Source organism: Bos taurus, chromosome 26, assembly GCF_002263795.3.
Source record: "Bos taurus isolate L1 Dominette 01449 registration number 42190680 breed Hereford chromosome 26, ARS-UCD2.0, whole genome shotgun sequence".
Lineage (NCBI taxonomy): Eukaryota > Metazoa > Chordata > Mammalia > Artiodactyla > Bovidae > Bos > Bos taurus.
In genome coordinates this window covers 47,486,887-47,506,737 of record NC_037353.1, presented here as the reverse complement: position 1 = coordinate 47,506,737, position 19,851 = coordinate 47,486,887, and the positions used below count along the sequence as shown (strand labels likewise).

Sequence of the window (19,851 nt, the reverse complement as noted above, 5' to 3'; positions counted from 1 at the left end):
GAAACATGTATAATATATAAGAAACAAGTCGCCAGTCCAGGTTTAATGCAGGATACAGGGTGCTTGGGGCTGGTGCACTGGGATGGGGAACACATGTACACCCGTGGTGGATTCAAGTCTATGTGTGGCAAAACCAACACAATATTGTAAAATAAGTAAAAAAGAAAGAAGGGTGGTTTTATTTTATATGGTTGTAGGTGCTGAATTAGAAAAGGTCATTCAAATGTGTTTAAAAAAATGCACGTCCACAGGACACATCCTTTATTTAGCATTTTTTGGGGGAGGAAGCATCAGATAGAAATATTAACCATTATATTACTATTTAGCAAGGCTAATTGTTTGCTTGAGAATGGGGTACAAGAAATAAACATCTACTCACTGTGTGATTTGGTAACTTCTCTGAGCTTCAGATTCCAAGAAAGTAGCATCGCTCTGATGGAAAGCTCATTAAATGGAAGCTGCTGCGGCTGCTAAGTTGCTTCAGTCGCGTCCAACTCTGTGCGATCCCAGAGACGAAAACCCACCAGGCTCCCCCATCCCTGGGATTCTCCAGGCAAGAACACTGGAGTGGGTTGCCATTTCCTTCTAATTTCACTTTATCTCCAAGTTTTCCATGATGTGATTTTTTTGCTTTAATTTTCTACCAGTCATCTCTTGCCTTCCTTAGTTAAGACTCTATCCCCCACATGTAGTATTCACACATGCATACATGAACACACACATACACCCATTCATTCACACATGCACACACATGAATATACAAGGTTTCTTACATATGTTCATACACACATGCATGTAGTACACATACATATATGTACAGACACCCATTCATTCACATACATATGCATGGATACACAGTATCACACACGCACATGCTCATACGCATGTAGTATATTCACATGCATACATGTACACAGGCACACACCCGTTCATTCACACATGTATACATACATACACATGGATCCATACCCATTCATTCAACATACACATACATACACATGGATATACACCTATTTACTCACACACACACTCATGCTCACACACACACACACACACCCTCTGCTCTCTTCCCCACTCTTGCTTCCCTTCAGCTCTGAGCTCAGCTCCAGTGAGACTCCCTCCAAGAGGCCTGTTTCAGTCCTACCCTGGTTTCCCAGGCCAGGTTGTCCCCCTGTTTCGTGGCCCAGAGTCATGCTGTACTTCCTGGTGGAATAGAGCACAGTGAGAACTAGGTGCCCACCCCCAGGACAAAGCTTTGTCCATCCAGGGTCAGACCACAGACTGACAAGTCTACACCCTGATGATCAGGTGCAGGAAGCGTCTGAGACGAAATGATGTTAAAACTCAGTGTTTTTATTAAAGGGAGGAAGGGGGAAAGAAAATCATACCAGAGACAGTGGCAGAAAGGGGTGGGGCAGAGGGCCGGCTCCCAGCCTCCTGCCTGCATTTCCACAACTGCCATAGCCAGACAGGAACTCCTCCCAGCCAGGAGGCCCGCTGGGTCCTGCAGGAACAGCCCTGGTATTTGGGGGAGGGGACTCCCCACCACCCAGGTCTTGTCCTCCTTGTCTGGACTCCAGGACAGGGATTTGGTCCAGGCTGCAGAATCAGCAAAGGACCATGCTTGTTGCCCAGAGGCTGGCTGCCCTGATGCAACCAGATTCTGGGAGTGAACTTGCAGGCAAGTCCCAGGGGTAGCAGCCTGTGGTGGGTTGGCTATAATGTGAATAACAAAGGGTCAGTATCCATGTTTTAAACAGAATTACTATAAATGAATTTGGAGAAGGGAATGGTAACCCACTCTGGTATTCTTGCCCGGAGAATCCTATGGACAGAGGAGCCTGGTGGGCTACAGTCCATGGGGTCACAAAGAGTTGGACATGACTGAGCGACTAACACAAAATAAATGAATAAGGCAAAGTCAAATGACTCAATTAGGAAGATGGATAAAAAATACAAATTGGTGATTCAGAGATGAAATATAAATGTGAAAAGATGCTCAACCCACTAGAAGTTAAGGAAATGCAAACTGATTGAAGGCATGTTTCTTTTCTTTTTTTGCCTCAGCTTGACAAGAGCTCAAAGGCTTGCCGTTATCCATGGTTAGTGATGGGGACCATCCACATTGTAGATGGTCTTCAATTATTGGAAAAGCCACAGAGCCTGCTAAAAGTCATGCCCCTATCCTGCGCCATCCAATCCCAGCCAGGTGCTGACCTCCCCTGGCCATCGGCTCACCTGCTGGCCCGTCCTGAGATCTGTTATCACAGGGGGTGCATTGGTGTGTTTCTATTTGACAACGGGCCCCTCTGGGGTAGACCTGGGGTTTGTTCCCTCTCAGCCCCTCACACCCTCCTGAGTCTGTGTACCCCGCCAGGTGGTCAAGTCTGTTTGTCCCTGGTTGCCTGGGAGTGCTGGTTCCTGTCCTCATGGACCCTCCTCCAAAACTCCTCCTTGCCCCCTGTCCTCGCTGTCTCCTGCCTCAGGCTGCATCTGCACCTTCCATTCTCCTGCTGTCTTACACTTATGGGGGAAAGAGCCCCCACCACACCGAGAGCAGAAGTGAGCCCCCCTTATTTAACAGACATGCAGACAGATCCATACGTGCGTGTTCAGTCGTGTCCAACTCTGCAACCCCATGGACGGCAGCCCGCCAGGCTCGTCTGTCCATAGAATTCTCCAGGCAAGAATACTGGAGTGGGTTGCCATTTCCTTCTCCAGGGGATCTTCCCAACCCAGGGATCGCACCCGCTTCTCATGTCTCCTGCATTGGCCAGTGGGTTCTTTTATCACTAGCATCACCTGGGAAACCCACAGACCCATAAGGCAAACCCAATAGCTAGAGGGTCCGTAGGAGCAAACAGATTCATTGCAGGTGATTTTTTTCAGATAAAGGGGAATAAAGGTTTTCAGATGATCCATTTTAACAAATATAACAAAGCTTAGGAGAAGGCAATGGCACCCCACTCCAGTACTCTTGCCTGGGAAATCCCATGGACGGAGGATCCTGGTAGGCTACAGTCCACGGGGTCACGAAGAGTCGGACACGACTGAGCGATTTCATTTTCACTTTTCACTTTCATGCACTGGAGAAGGAAATGGCAACCCACTCCAGTATTCTTGCTGGGACAAACCCAGGGACGGGAGCCTGGTGGGCTGCCATCTATGGGGTCGCACAGTCGGACATGACTGACGTGACTTAGCAGCAGCAACAAAGCTTATAAAATTTATTAAATAAATGCTACCAATAATAAAAAGCATATGCTTCAATTTCCACATTAGGCCCAGAATATCTGAAAGAGGAAGCTGGTGTGTGAATTAGGGAAGGTGTGAAACTGAAAAAGAGAGTGATCTGGGATCCCCAGACATAGATGTGGAAAGGAAGGCCTAACAGGAGTTGAGGTTTTAGGAGGGGAAGCAGCGTTGGAAAGGCTTTCTGATCCCGCCTGGCAATGGACTCGGAGCATTCGGTCACCTTCCTTGTATATTCTGAGAAACCACTGTTCAGGGCTTCTGTTTGGACTCTAGGAAGGTCGCCCTCTGTAAGGTGGTTATAATCCAGGCTTCACGAACCACTCAGGGCTTCTGAAGACCAGTGCACTGGCCATCACATCCACACGTGTCTGTGGCACGTCTTAGTTAAATTTTACAAGTCCTAAAATTGTCTACATAAATCCATGCTTACCTCCTAATGAATGTCTCATCTAGAAGGATTTAAGGCATAGGAATAAGATTAGGAGACTTCACTGAAGAAAGAGACGCAGGCTGAGAGTCAAAGTAAAGATTTATCCTTGCAACAGAATATTTTGGATCTTGCAATTTGCATATACAAATTCAGCAACATTCACTGGCATTGGAATCAGAGCAAGATCAAATGAGAAATGGGATAAAACAAAAAAAATGATAGTTGAAACCAGAAAACATACATATATTATAAAGATTGCACATAAATTAAACACAACTTAGTTAAACACAATAGAAATATCAGTAATCATACATTAAAAAAAAAAAAAGGCATGTCTCCAAATGCTGAAACAGAGGCATCAGGCTCATTTTAAAAAGTTTTAAAAAATACATAAAAATACCTTTTAAAACACTGGTACGCAGTCTTCATTCATAGAGCACATGGAGAGAAACAGTAAAGAGTCACACAGTGACCAATAAAGCAAGGAGATCAGAATTGGTCGTCTTCTAATCGCTATTTGGCATTTGAATGCAACCGCATGCAACAGAGAAACACGTCAAAGGAAAAATGACTTTACCAGCATGGCGCTGTTCAGTTATGTACAACGGACTTTCTTTGACCCAAGGGGAGGAGGTGCCAACTTTCAGGGCAAGACAGACAGGATGTGGAGTCCTGGAGCGCCCACCGAGGCTGGAATCAGAGCTGCGGGGTGATGGCAGGGGCCCGGAGGCTGGCGACTGAGCCCCCCGGGGAGGCAAGTGCTGCTGTGATTGTGGAGGGAGCACCCCAGGGCCAGTGGCGTTTGCTCTGTTCTCAGAACCACCAGCGTGGAGCCTCAGCAGATGCAGGCAATGGCCCAAGGGGCAGGAGATACAAACGGGGTGCTTCCTCGAGGGCACCCCTGAAAAGGTCTACCTTAATCCCACGCCACGGATGCCAGCTAGACCACGAAGGGTCTGCAGGACATTCAGTGCAGGCTCCTGAAGTTGGCCCATCCAGGCCCTTGGACGCTGCGATCCCGTGTTGCCATCACTGCAAACAGCAGCTCTGTTTCTAGGCTTCGGTGCTCAGTTTTCTCTCTTCCCCTTTAGTCAGAGAAGGACTTCGGGCTCGGGACTTTGACAATGGAAACAAATGGGGCCACCTGATGCGTCTCGCGAAGCTCCTCCCGTGTTCCTCTTTGACCCAAAATCATCACAGTGCGCCCAGAAGGGAGAGGGCGGCGGTCGGCTGCGTGAGGAGCCCAGGGCTGCTGCTGGTGGCATGGCAGCACCCACAAAGTTGTGCTTTTGTCCATCCATCTGGGCTCCTCCTCTGACCTTTGGGTGGGGCGTGGAGGAGCAGAAGAACCTTGATTACCTGCGGGCCTGTTATTAGGACATCATCTACCATGGGTTGCAGTCGTGCAATCAGTTACCAGAGGAAATATCAAATTAGATCTTTAGATTCATATCTCTTTTAGAAAGCAAAAAAAAAAAGTACCCCAAAATGTACATGTTAAATGATTACAGAAAGGTAGACCAGATGTCTTTTTTTACATTGTGCTCATCTGCTTAGGCACCTGATGGCCACAGACAGGTCGCTGCCATTAAATTAAACCTTTCAAGGTTCATCCTCTTTTTTTTTTCTCCCCACAAGCCAATCCTGAGTGGCAATGAGATCATTATTATCCAGTGTCAGAAGTCTCAACAGGAACCATTCAAAAAGAAGTTAGTCTACAGTAAGGATTTCTCTTTCTTTCCTTTTATTAAATATTAAGGAGTGGGACTTAAAAAAACTGTATAAATCTAGATTTTAAGATTTTTTTTTCTTACAAACAGTCTTAACTTTTACAAGAGATTTTCTAAAATACCAAAACACTTCTCAGAAAGTTTAAAGCATAATCGCTTGTGGTTGCCGGACGGTTTCTCCCAGGAGGAGCTCCTGGCTTCTCTGTGCGTGTCAGATGCGCTGTCTGACCTTTTGGATGGGAAGTGACTTTTTATCGTGCCTCGAGGTATAGCTCACGACTAGCAGGGCAGAATGGTGGAGTGCGGGTGGGGGCAGAGGAGGGAGAAGGGCAGTGGGTGTGACTCTCAGAGGGTCACCTGAGTCAACCACCCAGACAGATGGAGAGCAAGCAGCGCCCGGGGAGTGAAGCTCCGACCTGAGTCAACCACCCAGACAGATGGAGAGCAAGCAGCGCCCGGGGAGTGAAGCTCCGAGAGCCGGTTTGCGGGACCCGAGGCCACAGGGCCTCGGGAAGACCGGCCTTCACATCTCTTTTGTCTCGACAAGATGTCACAACACAGTCTTGAATGAATGCATGTTTAAGGATCACTACACAGCCACCGATTACTCCAGAGGGTTTTAGACCTGGACTCGGGTTGTAAAGTCTTCTTTGATCTTTAGAAGGTAAAGGGAGACCACACGGACTGAGACTGAGGTCTACAAGACTCCTTGTTTGCACTGTATCTTCACGAGCAGTTTGCCTTCAAAAAACTGCTGCTGCGCAGGGCTGTGAAATCAGTATCAGGAAATTTTCCACTAATTTCTGAGTCCTCGACTGTTTCCTAATGAAGCTGTGGTTAGTACCCTGCATAAATAAACACACTCGGCATATTAAGATTTTTAGAGGTGCTAACTGTGTGAAGTTAAATGATATGAATCTAATGAAAAATTAAAACTTTTTTAATGATATTAGCAGAAATATATATTTTATGGGATATTATTTGACCTTAATACATTATTCCAGTTTTTAAAGGGCGTATTTAAGATTTAACAACTTTACAGCAGGTGGCCTTTAAAGCATAACAAAATATATACAAAGAAATTAGGAAGAATATTAATGTCAACTATGAAATAAATTAACATGATTTTTACAAAATATACTGACCATTAAATTAAAAAATATTTTAAGGCAGGAATTTTCATTTGAAATTAGCATAATCAGAAAATATATCAATAAAATCTTGTACCACTTTGTAGCAGAATTCATACTGTTCCTGAAAAAGAAAACCAAGAACATATTAAAATAATATTAAAGATATATTTAATTAATTTAATTAGAAGAAACACTAAAGAGAAGACATAAAAAAGTCTGACCAGTTATTAAAATACTGTATATCCTGATGCATATAAACTTCTGCTACATAATTTAGTTTTTAGGCACACGTTTCCAAATCTACTTTTCTACATAGAAAATGTCAGTGTTTCAACTCAGTGTATTTTGGACTCACTCTCTGAGTGAGAGATCTCTAGTTTTCATATTTAAACTAAAAACCACTACTTCGGAATGAAAAAATAATAGCAAACCTAACATCAAACTTCATAATGCAAAGAAAATAATCTATAAAAGTTAAATAAGATGGAAATGTAGATTATTTTTAAACCTAAATTTACACTACAAAAGGGCATTGCTTTATATCAACTTTACTAAAATTTAAAAGAATGATGCCTTGCATCTGCGGGTGCACACTCAGTCGTGTCCGATTCTTTGTGAATACACAGACTGCAGCCCGTCAGGCTCCTCTGTCCACAGAATTTTCCAGGCAAGAATACTGGAGTGGGTCACCACTTCCTACTCCAGGGGATCTTCCCGACCCAAGGACTGAACCCCCATCTCTTGTGTCTCCTACACTGGCCGCAGATTCTTTGCCACTGAGCCACCTGGGAAGGCCCCACTGCACATCTGTGTGAGGCTCTTAACTTCTAAGCACACTTGGACATCGCCTGACTTCCAACCTTCCAGCAGCTCTTTGAGGGTGTGAGACTAGAGCCAGGTGATGGGTTAACGGGGGACAGGTGAGCAGGGCATGTGACACTACCAGTAACGAGCACTGAAAAGAAGAAATGAGGACTTCGCTGGTGGTCCAGCGGGTAAGCCTTGGCGCTTCCAATGCAAGGGGTGCGTGTTCGATCCCTGGTTGGAGAACTAAGATCCCACACGCTGGGCAGTGCGGCCAAAGGGCTGGGGGGAGGAAGAAATGAAGCAGATGGGGAAAATGGCAATGCCTGGACTTTCTTGGTGAGCCTACCATGTGTCTAGGAAAACCATGAGCACAACAGTAAGCAGACATGGGGGTAGACCCCGGTGGTTTGAGGAACAACAGACGGCAGCTAGCCTTGCAGACCCCGGTCACTTGCTGGCCCAGTGAATATGGGAGCTGGGGAAGCAGGGGGCCCAAGGGAGGCTCCTAGCCCCCTCCTCTTCTTTCCCAGCACCTTGGGTTCAGCCTCTTACCTAAATTCACACTGAACAAGAATCTACTGGCCTTTGGTTTGGAAGAGGCCAAACATTAGCCCTTCTAGCCCTTCTGGGGTCTTGGTCCAGCCAGCATAGGACAGAGCTGTGCTTTGCAGGGAAAGAAAGACGGAGCCAAAAGCTGATGCCCTGTGGTTGCAGGGGCGTTGGGAGAGTCAAGAGTCACTACAGGGTCCTCCCTTCCAGCTACTAAGATCCCACCCAGTCACCCAGCTCTTGGAAGGAAAGAGAAAGTGCCTGCATCAGGACTGAGTGAGCATAGAGAACCAGTGGGCTGTGCCAGGGGCCTGGGAGGGCAAGTCCTAAGATAGGAAGCCTTGGGGAAAACTCCAATACGTTGGCCACCTGCTGTGAAGAACTGACTCATTGGAAAACACGCTGATGCTGGGAAAGATGGAAGGTGGGAGGAGAAGGGGACGACAGAGGATGAGATGGTTGGATGGCATCACCGACTCAATGGCATGAGTTTGAGTAAGCTCCGGGAGTTGGTGATGGACCGGGAGGCCTGGCGTGCTGCAGTCCGTGGGGTCAGAAAGAGTCGGACACAACTGAGCAACTGAACTGAACTGGAACTGAACTGGGGAAAATAAATATGTCCCTGGAGAAGTGCATAGCAACCCGCCCCAGTGTTCTTGCCTGGAGGATCCTGCGGACAGAAGAACCTGGTGGGCTACAGTCCATGGGGGGTCTCAAAAATTCGAACATGACAAACACTTTCACTTTTCTTGGGAAAAGCAACGGGTTATAATAGTCTTGAAAACTGAACTTGCTGTTGCAGGGCAATCACTGAATTTGGTAGGGATTCATCTCTTCTGAAAACCAGAAAGGGTGGGTTTTCACCACGGAATGAATGAAAACCTATGGGCAACTGCACTCTGCATGGATTCCTTAAGCCCCCTGAGCAGCGTCTGGAGGCTGAGTGAGACCCAGCCAAGGTCAAGAGTCCACGTGGCCCGTGGAAGGCAGCAGATGGCAAGAATCAGGACTGTAAATGTCACCGCCGCTTGTGAACATCTACGTCTGTAAGCGTAGACTGGAATCTGCAGGAACAGTTTGCTGACGCGCAGCAGGGCCTCTGTTCAACAGGTCTTATCATCCAAAGGCAGGGCTGTGCCCCTCCTCACATGTCTGCCCAGGGGACACACCCCACCCCGATGCAAGGGAGGAAGGGAGTCTGTGAAGCTTGACTGTATGCTGTCTGGGACTTTCAGCTCTCTGTCCTGGAAACGTAACCTCCCTCCTTCCTTCCTGGTGGACTTGAACTCCTTCAGTGCAACATACATCAAATGCAACATGAGACAATTCTCAACTCCTCCGGAAGCCCTTTCTTACCAGGGTCTGCACCATGTGTGGCCTCTGAAGTCGTAAACTCTTCACAGCTTGGAATACGTCTAAAAGCCCCTCAGCCTTGACCCGTTCCAGAATGTTGCTGAGTGCTATGAAAGTCCCTGTCCGCCCAGCTCCAGCACTGCAGAGAGAACACGGAGTAAGACACCGAAACTCGCCCGTGGGCACGAGAAACCCACAGCCTCCAGCAGGCCCTGCAAGCCAGGCTGAATGACCGGAGCCTGGCTCTTTAAACGACCATTTTATATGTAGCTTGGCTCTGGACTGGGAGTCAGCAAACACAGAAGTCCTCAAGAACAGGCCTAAATGTAACATGAGTCAGATCAGAACCAGTGACGAGTTTTCAAGCTGGTGGACCCATTTCCCTTCCTCCTTGTCGGGGGGACTCTCAGAGGATGGCCCCTGGACGGGCAGCAGCTACATCACCTGGAAACTTCTTAGGAGCGAAACCCTTCCCGGTTCAGGCGTAGGGAGCTGCAATCCTGGCCCAGACTCCCCGTTTGTGCAGGGACCACCTTCCGAGACGGGAGGCGTGCAGGTGGATGGAAGGGTTGCTTGGACAAAGGGTTGCTTCCTGGCAGGAAGGGTCAGATCCCGACAGTGAAGGTCTGCATCTCCTCTACTTAGCAGAATCATTCGGATAAACCCTACAGAAGCAGACCCTCTTGGGAGAGAGAGCAGGCCTAACGGAGGCAGGCTTGGCTGGCCTCTTCCACGGAGCCCTCGGTGGACGCGGGGTTCCCACGGGGGCCCCAAATCCCGACTGTGGGTTTCGCTCATCTTTGTTGGCATCCCTGGTGCCCGACACCTATAACGTTCAGTCTGGGTTTGCGGAGGCGGAACAAGAAGGAACTCAGTTCTCATTTATTCTAAAGGACATCTACGAAGGCACCAGGGACTGAAAACCTAGGTGTGTGCACCCCCTGCTGGCCGTGCCCGAAGGGTGCATCTCTGGGTCCAAGGTCAGGAAAGCGGCCAGACCAATCTTCCAGGTTAAGCCGGGCTTTGTTGACACGAGGGGTAAGCGGGTGGGGGCGAGTGGCAGTCAGAGAAATGGGCACCACATGTAGACAGAGGCACAGAAGTGCAGTCTTAGAAGCAAATCAGACCCCACCCCAAGATCAGACACCCCAAGCTCCCGCAGGAAGAGTTTTGCAAGGGTGATCAAGGTCCCTGCCAGCAGGAGGGCCTGGGCCAGAAGGAAGGAGAGCTGGCACGTCTCCATAGGATTCACCCTCTGCCTCATAGAGCTGTTTATCAAGGTTCTTGCTGGGGGGGGGGGGGGGGCGGGGTGTCCTGCTGCATCCAGGTGCCCCCCGGTGGGTCCTTCTCCTCACGGTGGGGGGTGGGGGGCTTGGGAGCCAGGCTGAGTGGCGTCAGGATGGGCTGGGGCTGCGGACCCTCTGTTATGGACCCCGGCCTGGACATCCCTGAGTAGTTCAAGAAAAGCTTCCTGCTGTGCTGGGTGGGCATGCCAGCCAGAGCCCCGCCGGTCTTTCAAAACAAAGATAATTCAAGTTCAAGGTTTGTCTGAGCTATGCTTGGAAATGTTTCTTTTTTTTTTTTTGATGACTTAAAAAGCACAAAGAAACGTGTCTGAGTCGCTTCCTGACTCCTCCTCACCAAATGCTTCTGCAAGTCTAGGAAGATATTTACGCGTTTGTGTTAAGTCTGGGAGAGGGGGAAGGTGAAGAAGACAGTCCAGAGAAGGGTTGCTGAGGGGAGCGGTGCACTGGGCGTGGGGTCCATGTCAGGCCTACCGGGAGGGGGCGCCCCGGGGCCCACTTGCCTGCAGTGCACGGTGATTGGATGGTTGCCGGTCTGCTGCTGCTGCTTCTGCACGGCCGCGATGAGGTCGATCATGCCCTTGCCCTCAGCCGGGATCCCAATCTCGGGCCAGCCGTGGAAGTGGAACTGCCGCACCACCCGCGTCTGCTCCTCCGGCCGGGCCAGGGGCTGCGGGGCGGGAAGAGCGTCTCAGGGCTGAGTAGTCACAGTCACCCGGCCGCCCTCCCAACCCTACCCGGGGGGGATTCGGGCCACAATCTGGAGCAGCCAGTGGAGTTCTCATCTGGCTGGACTCCCAGATGCTGGCTACTCGTAGGCTGTGGTCACCCTAAAGCAGAAGGCCAGCCGTGCCTCTTTCTGGGTGGGGGTCATGACAGTCAAAGGATGCTCCCCGGAGCCCACAGGGCCTGCCAGACCCCGTTATGGGATCCTGGGCAGTTTTTCTTGAGATGACAAGAATCATCCGTGTTTTGTAAGAAGCCAGGACTCACTTCCCTGATAGCTCAGTCAAGAATCTTGCTGCAATGCAGGAGACCCCAGTTTGATTCCTGGGTCGGGAAGATCCCCTGGAGAAAGGATATCTACCCACTCCAGTATTCTTGGGCTTCCCTTGTGGTTCAGCTGATAAAGAATCTGCCTGCAATGTGAGAGACCTGGGTTCGACCCCTGGATTGGGAAGATCCCCAAGAGACGGGCATAGGCTACCCACTCCAGTATTCTGGCCTGGAGAATTCCAAGGAATGTATAGTCCATGGGATTGCAAAGAGTTGGACACAACTGGGTGACTTTGACTTTCAGGACCCACCATGTCTCTTCAAGGCTGGGGATAAGCAGTTTCAGTCTAGGGGCCCTGGGTCTTTCTGTGATCCATGTGGAGGAGACCAAGTCTTTGGGCAAAGCTGGGTTTCTCTGTACTGACCGTCTTGAACTCGGAATCAGATCCCACAGGTAGGTCATTTTACCCATGGTTGACACACAGGGAGAGTTCCCAAGACCTGGCTGGTGAGGGGTGGTGGGAGGTTCTGAGAAGGGGTCTGGCAGAGAAGCCCAGGAGGCCTCTGTGGCGTCACGCATTCATTCCTCCTGCTCTCTGACCCATGGTTGTTTCTCCCAGGGACTGGGCAGCGGTAGGATGCCTCTTGGAGTCGGGTACCTGGCCCCACCATCCCTGGGCTCCAGCAAGGAGCTGGGGGACGATCTTACGAGAGATCAGCCACTTGGTAACACGGCTGCCGACTGCCCATACTGACCACTGACACGAACGTGGGGATCTGGAAAAGTCTGAGGGACAGGACATTCTGGCACAAAGACAGAGCCCACACGACAGCTGCAGGGTGTTCTGTCCATAAGAGACTAAAGGTTTCTGGTAACAATACCTGATTGAAGGTGACCAGGAAGTCTCGTATGCTGATGGCTTCAGAAAGGGTATCGCTCTTTATTTCGATCGTTATTTCTCCGTGAGTCACTGAGCCCTCTGTTGGCCAATACTGGTAGCATTTATCCTGGGGGATGAAATAAAAATGTTTTAAGTCTTGTAATAAAGAACTTGCTGCCAGCAGTTTTAACAATAGGATGCAGGCGTGCTGTGAAACCATTTAATGTATTTAATCTGAACAGGAAACTAACTCATGAACATAAATATGAATATAAATATGAATGCTACCAGTGCCTGCTGACCAAGGGAACAAAGCGGACAGTTCAGGAACAGACACAGAACAGCAATGACAGGCCACAGCGGAGGGGCCCGCCAGTAACTGGAGCTGGAGAGTCCGCTCTCTGTACGGAAAAGCGAGCTGGAGCCCTAACTCACCTGCCTGGCTCAGCTGCCTGGGCTGATATGAATGCCCCAGCCCCTCTTGGAGTTGGGCAGTGTGCAACCTGCATAACTGTATATGGCAGACTTGAAGTTTAATAAAGACAAACCAAGGCAGGGTAAGACTTGAAGTCAACAATAAAACTGTGAACGCCTTAGAAAAAATATCTTTTCAATTTGGGGTATAGGTTTACCAGACAAGAACCCCAAAAAGCTAACCAACCATGACAAAGAAGATCTCAACATCAGATTATATTAAAATTAACCCTATGTCATCAATAAACATTTTGTTGGTGCTTAGTCGCTAAGTTGTATGTGACTCTTTTGCGACCCCATGGACTGCAGCCCACCAGGCTCCTGTGTCCATAGGATTTTCCAGGCAAGAATACAGGAGCGGGTTGCCATTTCCTCCTCCAGGGGAATCTTCCCCACCCAGGGATCAAACCAGCATCTTCTGCGTTGGCAGGCGGACTCTTTACCACTGAGCCACTTGGGGAACTCCAACAGACATTGAGAGAGTAAAAAGACAGGCCATCAACTGAGATGAGATACTTGCAATACATAAAAGCAACAAGGAATCAGTACCAAGAATATATAAAGAAATCCTCTAAATCAATAAGAAAAGTGCAAACAACCCACAAGAAAAATGAGTGAAAGGCATGAACAGGCTCTTTGACCAAGAGGAAACATGTCATCATCTATAAATACACAAAGTGATGCCTGACCTCAGAGGGATCTGCTACTGCTGCTGCTAAGTTGCTTAAATAATGCCCAACTCTGTTCGACCCCATGGACGCAGCCTACCAGGCTTCTCCATCCCTGGGATTCTCCAGGCAAGAACACTGGAGTGGGTTGCCATTTCCTTCTCCAATACATGAAAGTGGAAAGTGAAAGTGAAGTCGCTCAGTCGTGTCCGACTCTTAGGGACCCCATGGACTGCAGCCTACCAGGCTCCTCCATCCATGGGATTTTCCAGGCAACAGTACTGGAGTGGGGTGCCATTGCCTTCTCCCTCAGAGGGATCAGAGAGATGCAAATCAAGGCCACAGAGAGGATATTTATACCTATTTAATTAACAAAAATGAGGATGCCAGACCATCCTAGGCATGTAGAAGAATGACGTTCATCCAGGGTCTGCTTTGAAAACCATAACTACTTTGGAAAGTCGTTAGGAACTGCCCTGCCAACTCAAACGTTCACACACTCTCCAACGTGGCATTTTTGTCTCTGAACCGTACAATTCCGCGTGCATCATGAGACACATACGAGAAAGTACCCACAGCACTGTTTGTAAAACAACAAAATGAAACCAACCCAAATGCCCGTGGCAGAAGGAGGGGCAAGTCAATGGATACAGGATGTACAGTTTGTGTCATGGAGCAGAAGGAAATAATGGTGAATGAGCCACAGTTACAGGCAGCAACACAGCAAAATATTGAATGCATAACTCTGAGTGGAAAAGTCAAGTCTCGGAAGACCGTATACCTTATGTGAAAGTCACTCAGTTGTGTCTGACTCCTTGTGACCCCATGGACTGTAGAGTCTGTAGAATTCTCCAGGCCGGAATATTGGAGTGGGTAGCCGTTCCCTTCTCCAGGGGATCTTCCCAACCCAGGGATCGAACCCGGGTCTCCTGCATTGCAGGTAGATTCTTTACCAGCTGAGCCACCAGGGAAGCCCCATTGTATATCTTAGTGGTGCCCTCTTATATGAAGTTGAAAAGCAGACAAAACTAAATAGTAGCTTCTTGAGGAATATATTTACTCGATAAAAAAAGATTTCTTAAAAAGCTAAGGAAACGCCCACTAGGAGGGCTTAATTAAAAAGGTAATTATAAGTGTTGATGAGGAGGGGGAGAAACTGGAACACTTGTACATTACTGGTGGGGCCGCTTGCACAGTTAAGTGATATGAGTTTGCAATATAGTTATGACAGGCCCCAGCAGTTCCAGCCCCAGGCATCTACCTAAGAGAAATAAAACTGTGTGTCCACGTAAAAACTTGTCCATGAATGTTCAAAACAGTATTCGTAACAGCCCAAAGTGAAACAACCCAAATGTCCAAACACTAATGGATGAATACACAAAATTTAGGGCCATACTATTTAAAAAAAAGAGTGAGGAACTGATTCATGAATGAGCCTTATAAACATGCTAAGTGAAAGTGCTCAATCATGAGAAATAGGTGGCGTGATTCCATTTATATGAAATGTCCAGATGAGGCAAATTCACACTCAGAAAGTAACTAATCTGTGGTTGCAGGGATTGTGAGGGGGGAGTAGGCAGTGATCATTCCTGGGTATGGGGTTTCTTTTCAGGTGATGAAAATGATCTGGAATTAGTGATGTTGTACAACTCTGTGAACACACTAAAAACCACTGCACTATACCTTTTAGAAAGAGGAATTGCATGATATGTGTGTTATATCCCAATAAAACTGTTTTTAAAAAGGCAAAGAAGTAAAACCCCACGACTTCAGGGTAGTGGATGCCTCTTGGGAGAACGCCTAGGTAAGTGTATGTTATCAGCAACAGTTTGGTTTCTCACTTGGATGATGCTTTATTAAATAAAAACAAGAAGACTATGTGCCTCTGGATGGATCTCTGGGAGAAAAGAAATATTTAACCCGTTCAGTTCTACCAGGACTATATTAATTAGGCACACATTTCAATACCTCTGTCTTTTTGTCCCAAGAAAAGTGAGTAAAGGTCTTTTCCTTCAACAGGTTGTGACCAAATATGTATTTGTGGCAAACACAAAATGGCAGAAATTCAAGGCTGGTTAAAGGTGGCTAAGACGGTAAAGCGTCTGCCTACAATGCGGGAGACCAGGGTTCTATCCCTGGGTCAGGAAGATCCCCTGCAGAAGGAAATGGTAGCCCACTCCAGTACTCTTGCCTGGAAAATCCCATGGACGGAGGAACCTGGTAGGCTACAGTCCATGGGGTCGCAAAGAGTCGGACACGACTGAGCGACTTCACTTTAAATAAAATATAGGCTAAGAACAACAGCCAGTGGATAGTTACAATGAACTGGAGTTGGCGGGGGAAGGAGTTGAAATAAAACCTTTTTCATTTGCAGCCTCTCTCCCTCCTCAGTAGTCGTGGCCTGGCCTCACAGCCGATGGCAGGTGAGGCGTTCCCAGGGGACAGGCAGTCCGTCGGGTGGGCTGCACCTGGTGGGTGTGAGCAGCCCTGGAGGCCGCTGGGGCGGGGGTGGGGGGCGGGCTGACCTGCTCTCTCTCCTGCACCTCGGTCAGCATCACGATCGTGTGGCACTTCCACTCCCAGACCATCCTCCAGAAGTCCTCCACCGTGTGCGCCAGGGGCCCCTGGGTGGCGATGAAGTAGTCCTTCTGCCGGTAGCCCTTCAAATGGGAGACAGGTTCAAGTCTGGCTTCCTGCCACCGCTCTCCCACGCTGGGACATGTGGCTTTAGGACAGCCCAGGGCTGCAGGAGGGACGGCATTCAGGCTTCCGGGGCCTGAGCCGAGACCCAGATGGCACGTGCTCAGAAAACAGGTCAAGGGGCCCCTTCACCTCTGTACGGATGTAACAGGACCCTTGCTTGGACTGGCTTCGATTCTATTAATGCGTCTGTATGTGTCACAGCTAACTTAGCATCAAGGCAGGGCAGAGAGGGTGCGGAGTTAGAGGAAGTGAGTTAATTCCCCAGTCCTGGCTTGGTGCCCACGTGACCCCCTCTCCGGCACAGTGTTCTCTCATCTGTAAACCAGAATCCGAGCACAGACTTGACTGCAATGCTGTCTCCCACCCATTTAGCTCCGCTGTGCACAAGGCAGGCTGTGATGGGGCCTGAACTGAACTGTGGTCACAGGACAGAAAGCACGAATGAGCAGGGACAGAGGGCTGGAGTGTAACAGCCGAGCAAAAGAGAAGCTATGACGTATTAAAGGCAGAATGGAAAAGCAGCCAATTATTTAAAAGTGCACGTACATCCTCTACTTCAAAGTTCCTTATTCCTTTTTTTTTTCAGCAAGTGTTTGCTAATGAACTGGTTTGGCTTTCTGGGGGCGTGTCCACCCTTTCTGATTGTGAAAGCAAGTAGCTGAAGAGACTGAAATCATGGGGCAAAGGAGCTGCGTCCCCGCCAGGCACGCAGGCTCGGCGGGGGCCCGGCACTTACGTCTATAAAGGACGCGTTGATGTAGTCTGTGTACTCCTGGCCCCTCTTCATGGAGAGAATCACGCGGTTGAAGTCATCTGTAAAGCAGTGCATCCCCTGGGTCAGAAGCGACCCCATCCTGCCTGGCAAACTTGAACTCGCTGTTAGGAGCTTCTGAGACAAAGCTTATGGATAAAATCACTAAATACAGTCAACCCCTTGGAAGGTTTCCTTCCTAAACTAGGTTCCTTCAAGTGGCCGGGGGAAGCTGTGTTTTGTGAGCAAAGTTCTCAAATAACTGACTCATTGTCTTCATCAGTCATAAATTGAGGTGCTGGGCTGTGCTTAATCGCTCAGTCGTGTCTGACTCATTGGAACCCCGTGGACTGTAGGCCACCAGGCTCCAGTGTCCTTGGGGATTCTCCAGGCAAGAGTACTGGAGCAGGTAGCCTATCCCTTCTCCAGGGGATCCTCCTGATCAAGGAATCAAACCTGGGTCTCCTGCATGGCAGGAAGATTCTTTACCAGCTGAGTGCCCAGGGAAGCCCTAAATTGAGGTCATTCATACCAAAACGTAAGCATTAAAGTAAACTTAAGGTGTCAAAGGAGTGTGGCCGGCCAGGCAACTTGGCGTAGCCGGCCAGAGGCATCACAGCCATAGAGCCCCCGGGGTCTGAGGCTGGAGAGGGCCTGCCCAGACCCACGCACTGCCGGCCTGGGCAGGTCCATGTGAGGGCCTGCCGCTGCAGGAGCTGGAGTCCAGGAGAGGATGTGGAGGGGAGGTCTGGGTGAGCCCTTCCGCCTCCTCTCTTCCCCTGGGGTTCCTCCGATGCCTCTGCTTCTACCAGGCCTGTAGGTTTTCCGTCCCCTTAGACCTCAGGCTGCCCAGCGCCCGATGCCTCCCTTGCCCACGGTGTGCCGGCCCCAAGGCTTCTCCCTGGAAGATCTCAGCTGAGCTCCCTTCGGATCCGGCTGCACAGCATGGGCCAGGACCCCACTCTGTGTACAGGGGGGTGTCGTGCCTCCACCCGCTTGGGGGAAGACAGGATGGCATCTCGTAGAATCAGGAGGCACCACGTCAGGCCCGAAGCTCATCTTTCCATTTCCAGGAAGTCCCCCTCCCTGTCCTGCCTCCAAGTCCAGGTCACGAGATGCCTGCCTGACACGCGTGGGACAGCCTAGGTCACTCATGTCTTCACAGGTGGGCGTTCTCTTCCCCACACTTGACAGAGCTCCCCGAGGGCACCCCACCCCGGACCCCCGGTTTACAGGAGCAGGTGGTCAACGACCTTCCAGCGACTGAAGCCCCAGGATGCCCGCCGACAGCGCCTGCTGCGCGCGCCTGCCCTCCGCGGGCGGCCCTTACATGGAATGATCTGGATGACCCTGGCCTTCTTCATGTTCGCGGGCAGATTGCCTGTCCTCATGTTCTCCTTCATGATGCGGACGTTTGTCAGTTTCTGCAGCCAAGAGAGACACAGCCACGCAGTTAAAACCCTGATGTTCCCGAGAGACTGCTCAGCCTTCTAACCCCACTGCCATCAAGGACACCCGCTCAGAGGAAACTGTCTCCATCTCCAGACATGGCCCGAGTCTTGGGAGATAAAATGTGCATGTATGATATTCCCCCCACCCGCCAACATGGCTGCAGAGCTCTGAAAGTCCCCGTTGTTCCTCCCTTGAAAGTCATGGGCAGGACGGACCCCCTTACTTTTCCAGGGATTCCTAAGGGAGGAAGCAGCTGTAAGCAGCTTTGTGTGAATGAGGCTGGTCCTCCTTGAGAGCAGGTTGGCGCTTACCCTGAACTCCTCCTCCAGCCCGATCTTGTCGAAGTGGGCGGTGGGGCCGTGCAGCGCCTGAAGGTGCTTCTCCAGGGAGGACACGTCCAGCTCGGTGTCCCCATAGAGGTAGTACTCCAGTAAGGCTTGGTAGATGAACGTGTACTGCATCTGCAGGGAGACCCAGATGGACTCCAAGGGGGGCCCCTGGAGTAGGGGGACCCTTTCTTTTTGTGCAAAGGGGAAGGGGTTGGGGGGAACGTCAGATTAAGCGCTGTCTGTAGTGACCATCTGCGGCCTTGAAGAGGGCCGGGGTGACATGGTCCCGGCCAGGCACCACTCTGCATGCACCTGACTCGTGTCCCGGGGCGTCGGGGTTTGCTGAGCCAAGCTCACACCAGCATAGGTGGCTGGGCCAGAGGAAGGCATGACTCACGTCTGTCTGAACCATCTGAGGCCGCTGATTGCGGATTCTGGACACGAAGTCAAAGACGTCCACCTTCTGCTCTGCGTGCACCATGTCCATCATGGCGTCGATCACTATGAAGGTGCCCGTCCGGCCCACGCCCGCGCTTGGGGAGAGAGGAAGAGGCCACGTCATGAGTCCCCGGTCCCCACTGCGATGATGGGAACTTGGAACACGCCTGCAGTCCGGACTGGAGGACACGCCACCCTCAGTGAAGACGAACCTCTTCACGGCGCACAAACTTCCTTCCGTTAATAAAGACAAATCCAGTAGGGCCACCGGAGGGCACCAAATCTCAGGGACAAGATCTCAAATTTCCTTCAAGGGCCAGCGAGCTGTCACTGTGGTCCTGTCTGACTCTGAGACCCTAGAGACTGTAGCCCGCCAAGCTCCTCTGTCCATGGGATTCTCCAGGCAGAAATCCTGGAGAGGGTTGCCATTTCCTCTTTCCTCTTCCAGGGGATCTTCCCAACCCAGGGATCAAACCCGCGTCTCCTGCAGGTCCTGCAACTGTAGGTGGATTGGAGACTGCTAACAGGCTTCCGGAAAAGGGCCGCTGTCTAAGCTTTGTGTGAACTGTACGGTAATTTTTCTTCTATTACCGAACAC

The 19,851-nt window shown here is 49.9% G+C and overlaps 1 protein-coding gene across 6 annotated transcripts in view; it reads right to left on the bottom strand.

Annotated features, from left to right (window-relative positions):
- Nucleotides 1–3,766: 3,766 nt before the first annotated feature.
- Nucleotides 3,767–19,851, bottom strand: part of PTPRE (protein tyrosine phosphatase receptor type E) — a 46,861-nt gene continuing 30,776 nt past the window's right edge. For 2 of the 6 annotated variants that reach the window (XM_059881794.1, XM_005225845.5), the window contains 10 exons: nt 19,213–19,348; nt 18,798–18,947; nt 18,365–18,458; nt 17,020–17,096; nt 16,106–16,240; nt 12,440–12,565; nt 11,065–11,231; nt 9,261–9,396; nt 6,643–6,669; nt 3,767–6,260 (listed from right to left, as the gene is read on the bottom strand). In XM_059881794.1, coding sequence (XP_059737777.1) covers nt 6,159–6,260; nt 6,643–6,669; nt 9,261–9,396; nt 11,065–11,231; nt 12,440–12,565; nt 16,106–16,240; nt 17,020–17,096; nt 18,365–18,458; nt 18,798–18,947; nt 19,213–19,348 — 1,150 coding nt within the window. In that variant the 3' untranslated portion in view covers nt 3,767–6,158. Of the gene's footprint in view, nt 6,670–9,260; nt 9,397–11,064; nt 11,232–12,439; nt 12,566–16,105; nt 16,241–17,019; nt 17,097–18,364; nt 18,459–18,797; nt 18,948–19,212; nt 19,349–19,851 lie in introns of all 6 variants that reach the window. The other 4 variants (XR_003032724.2, XM_024985525.2, XM_005225846.5 and 1 more) reach the window with 4 other exon arrangements.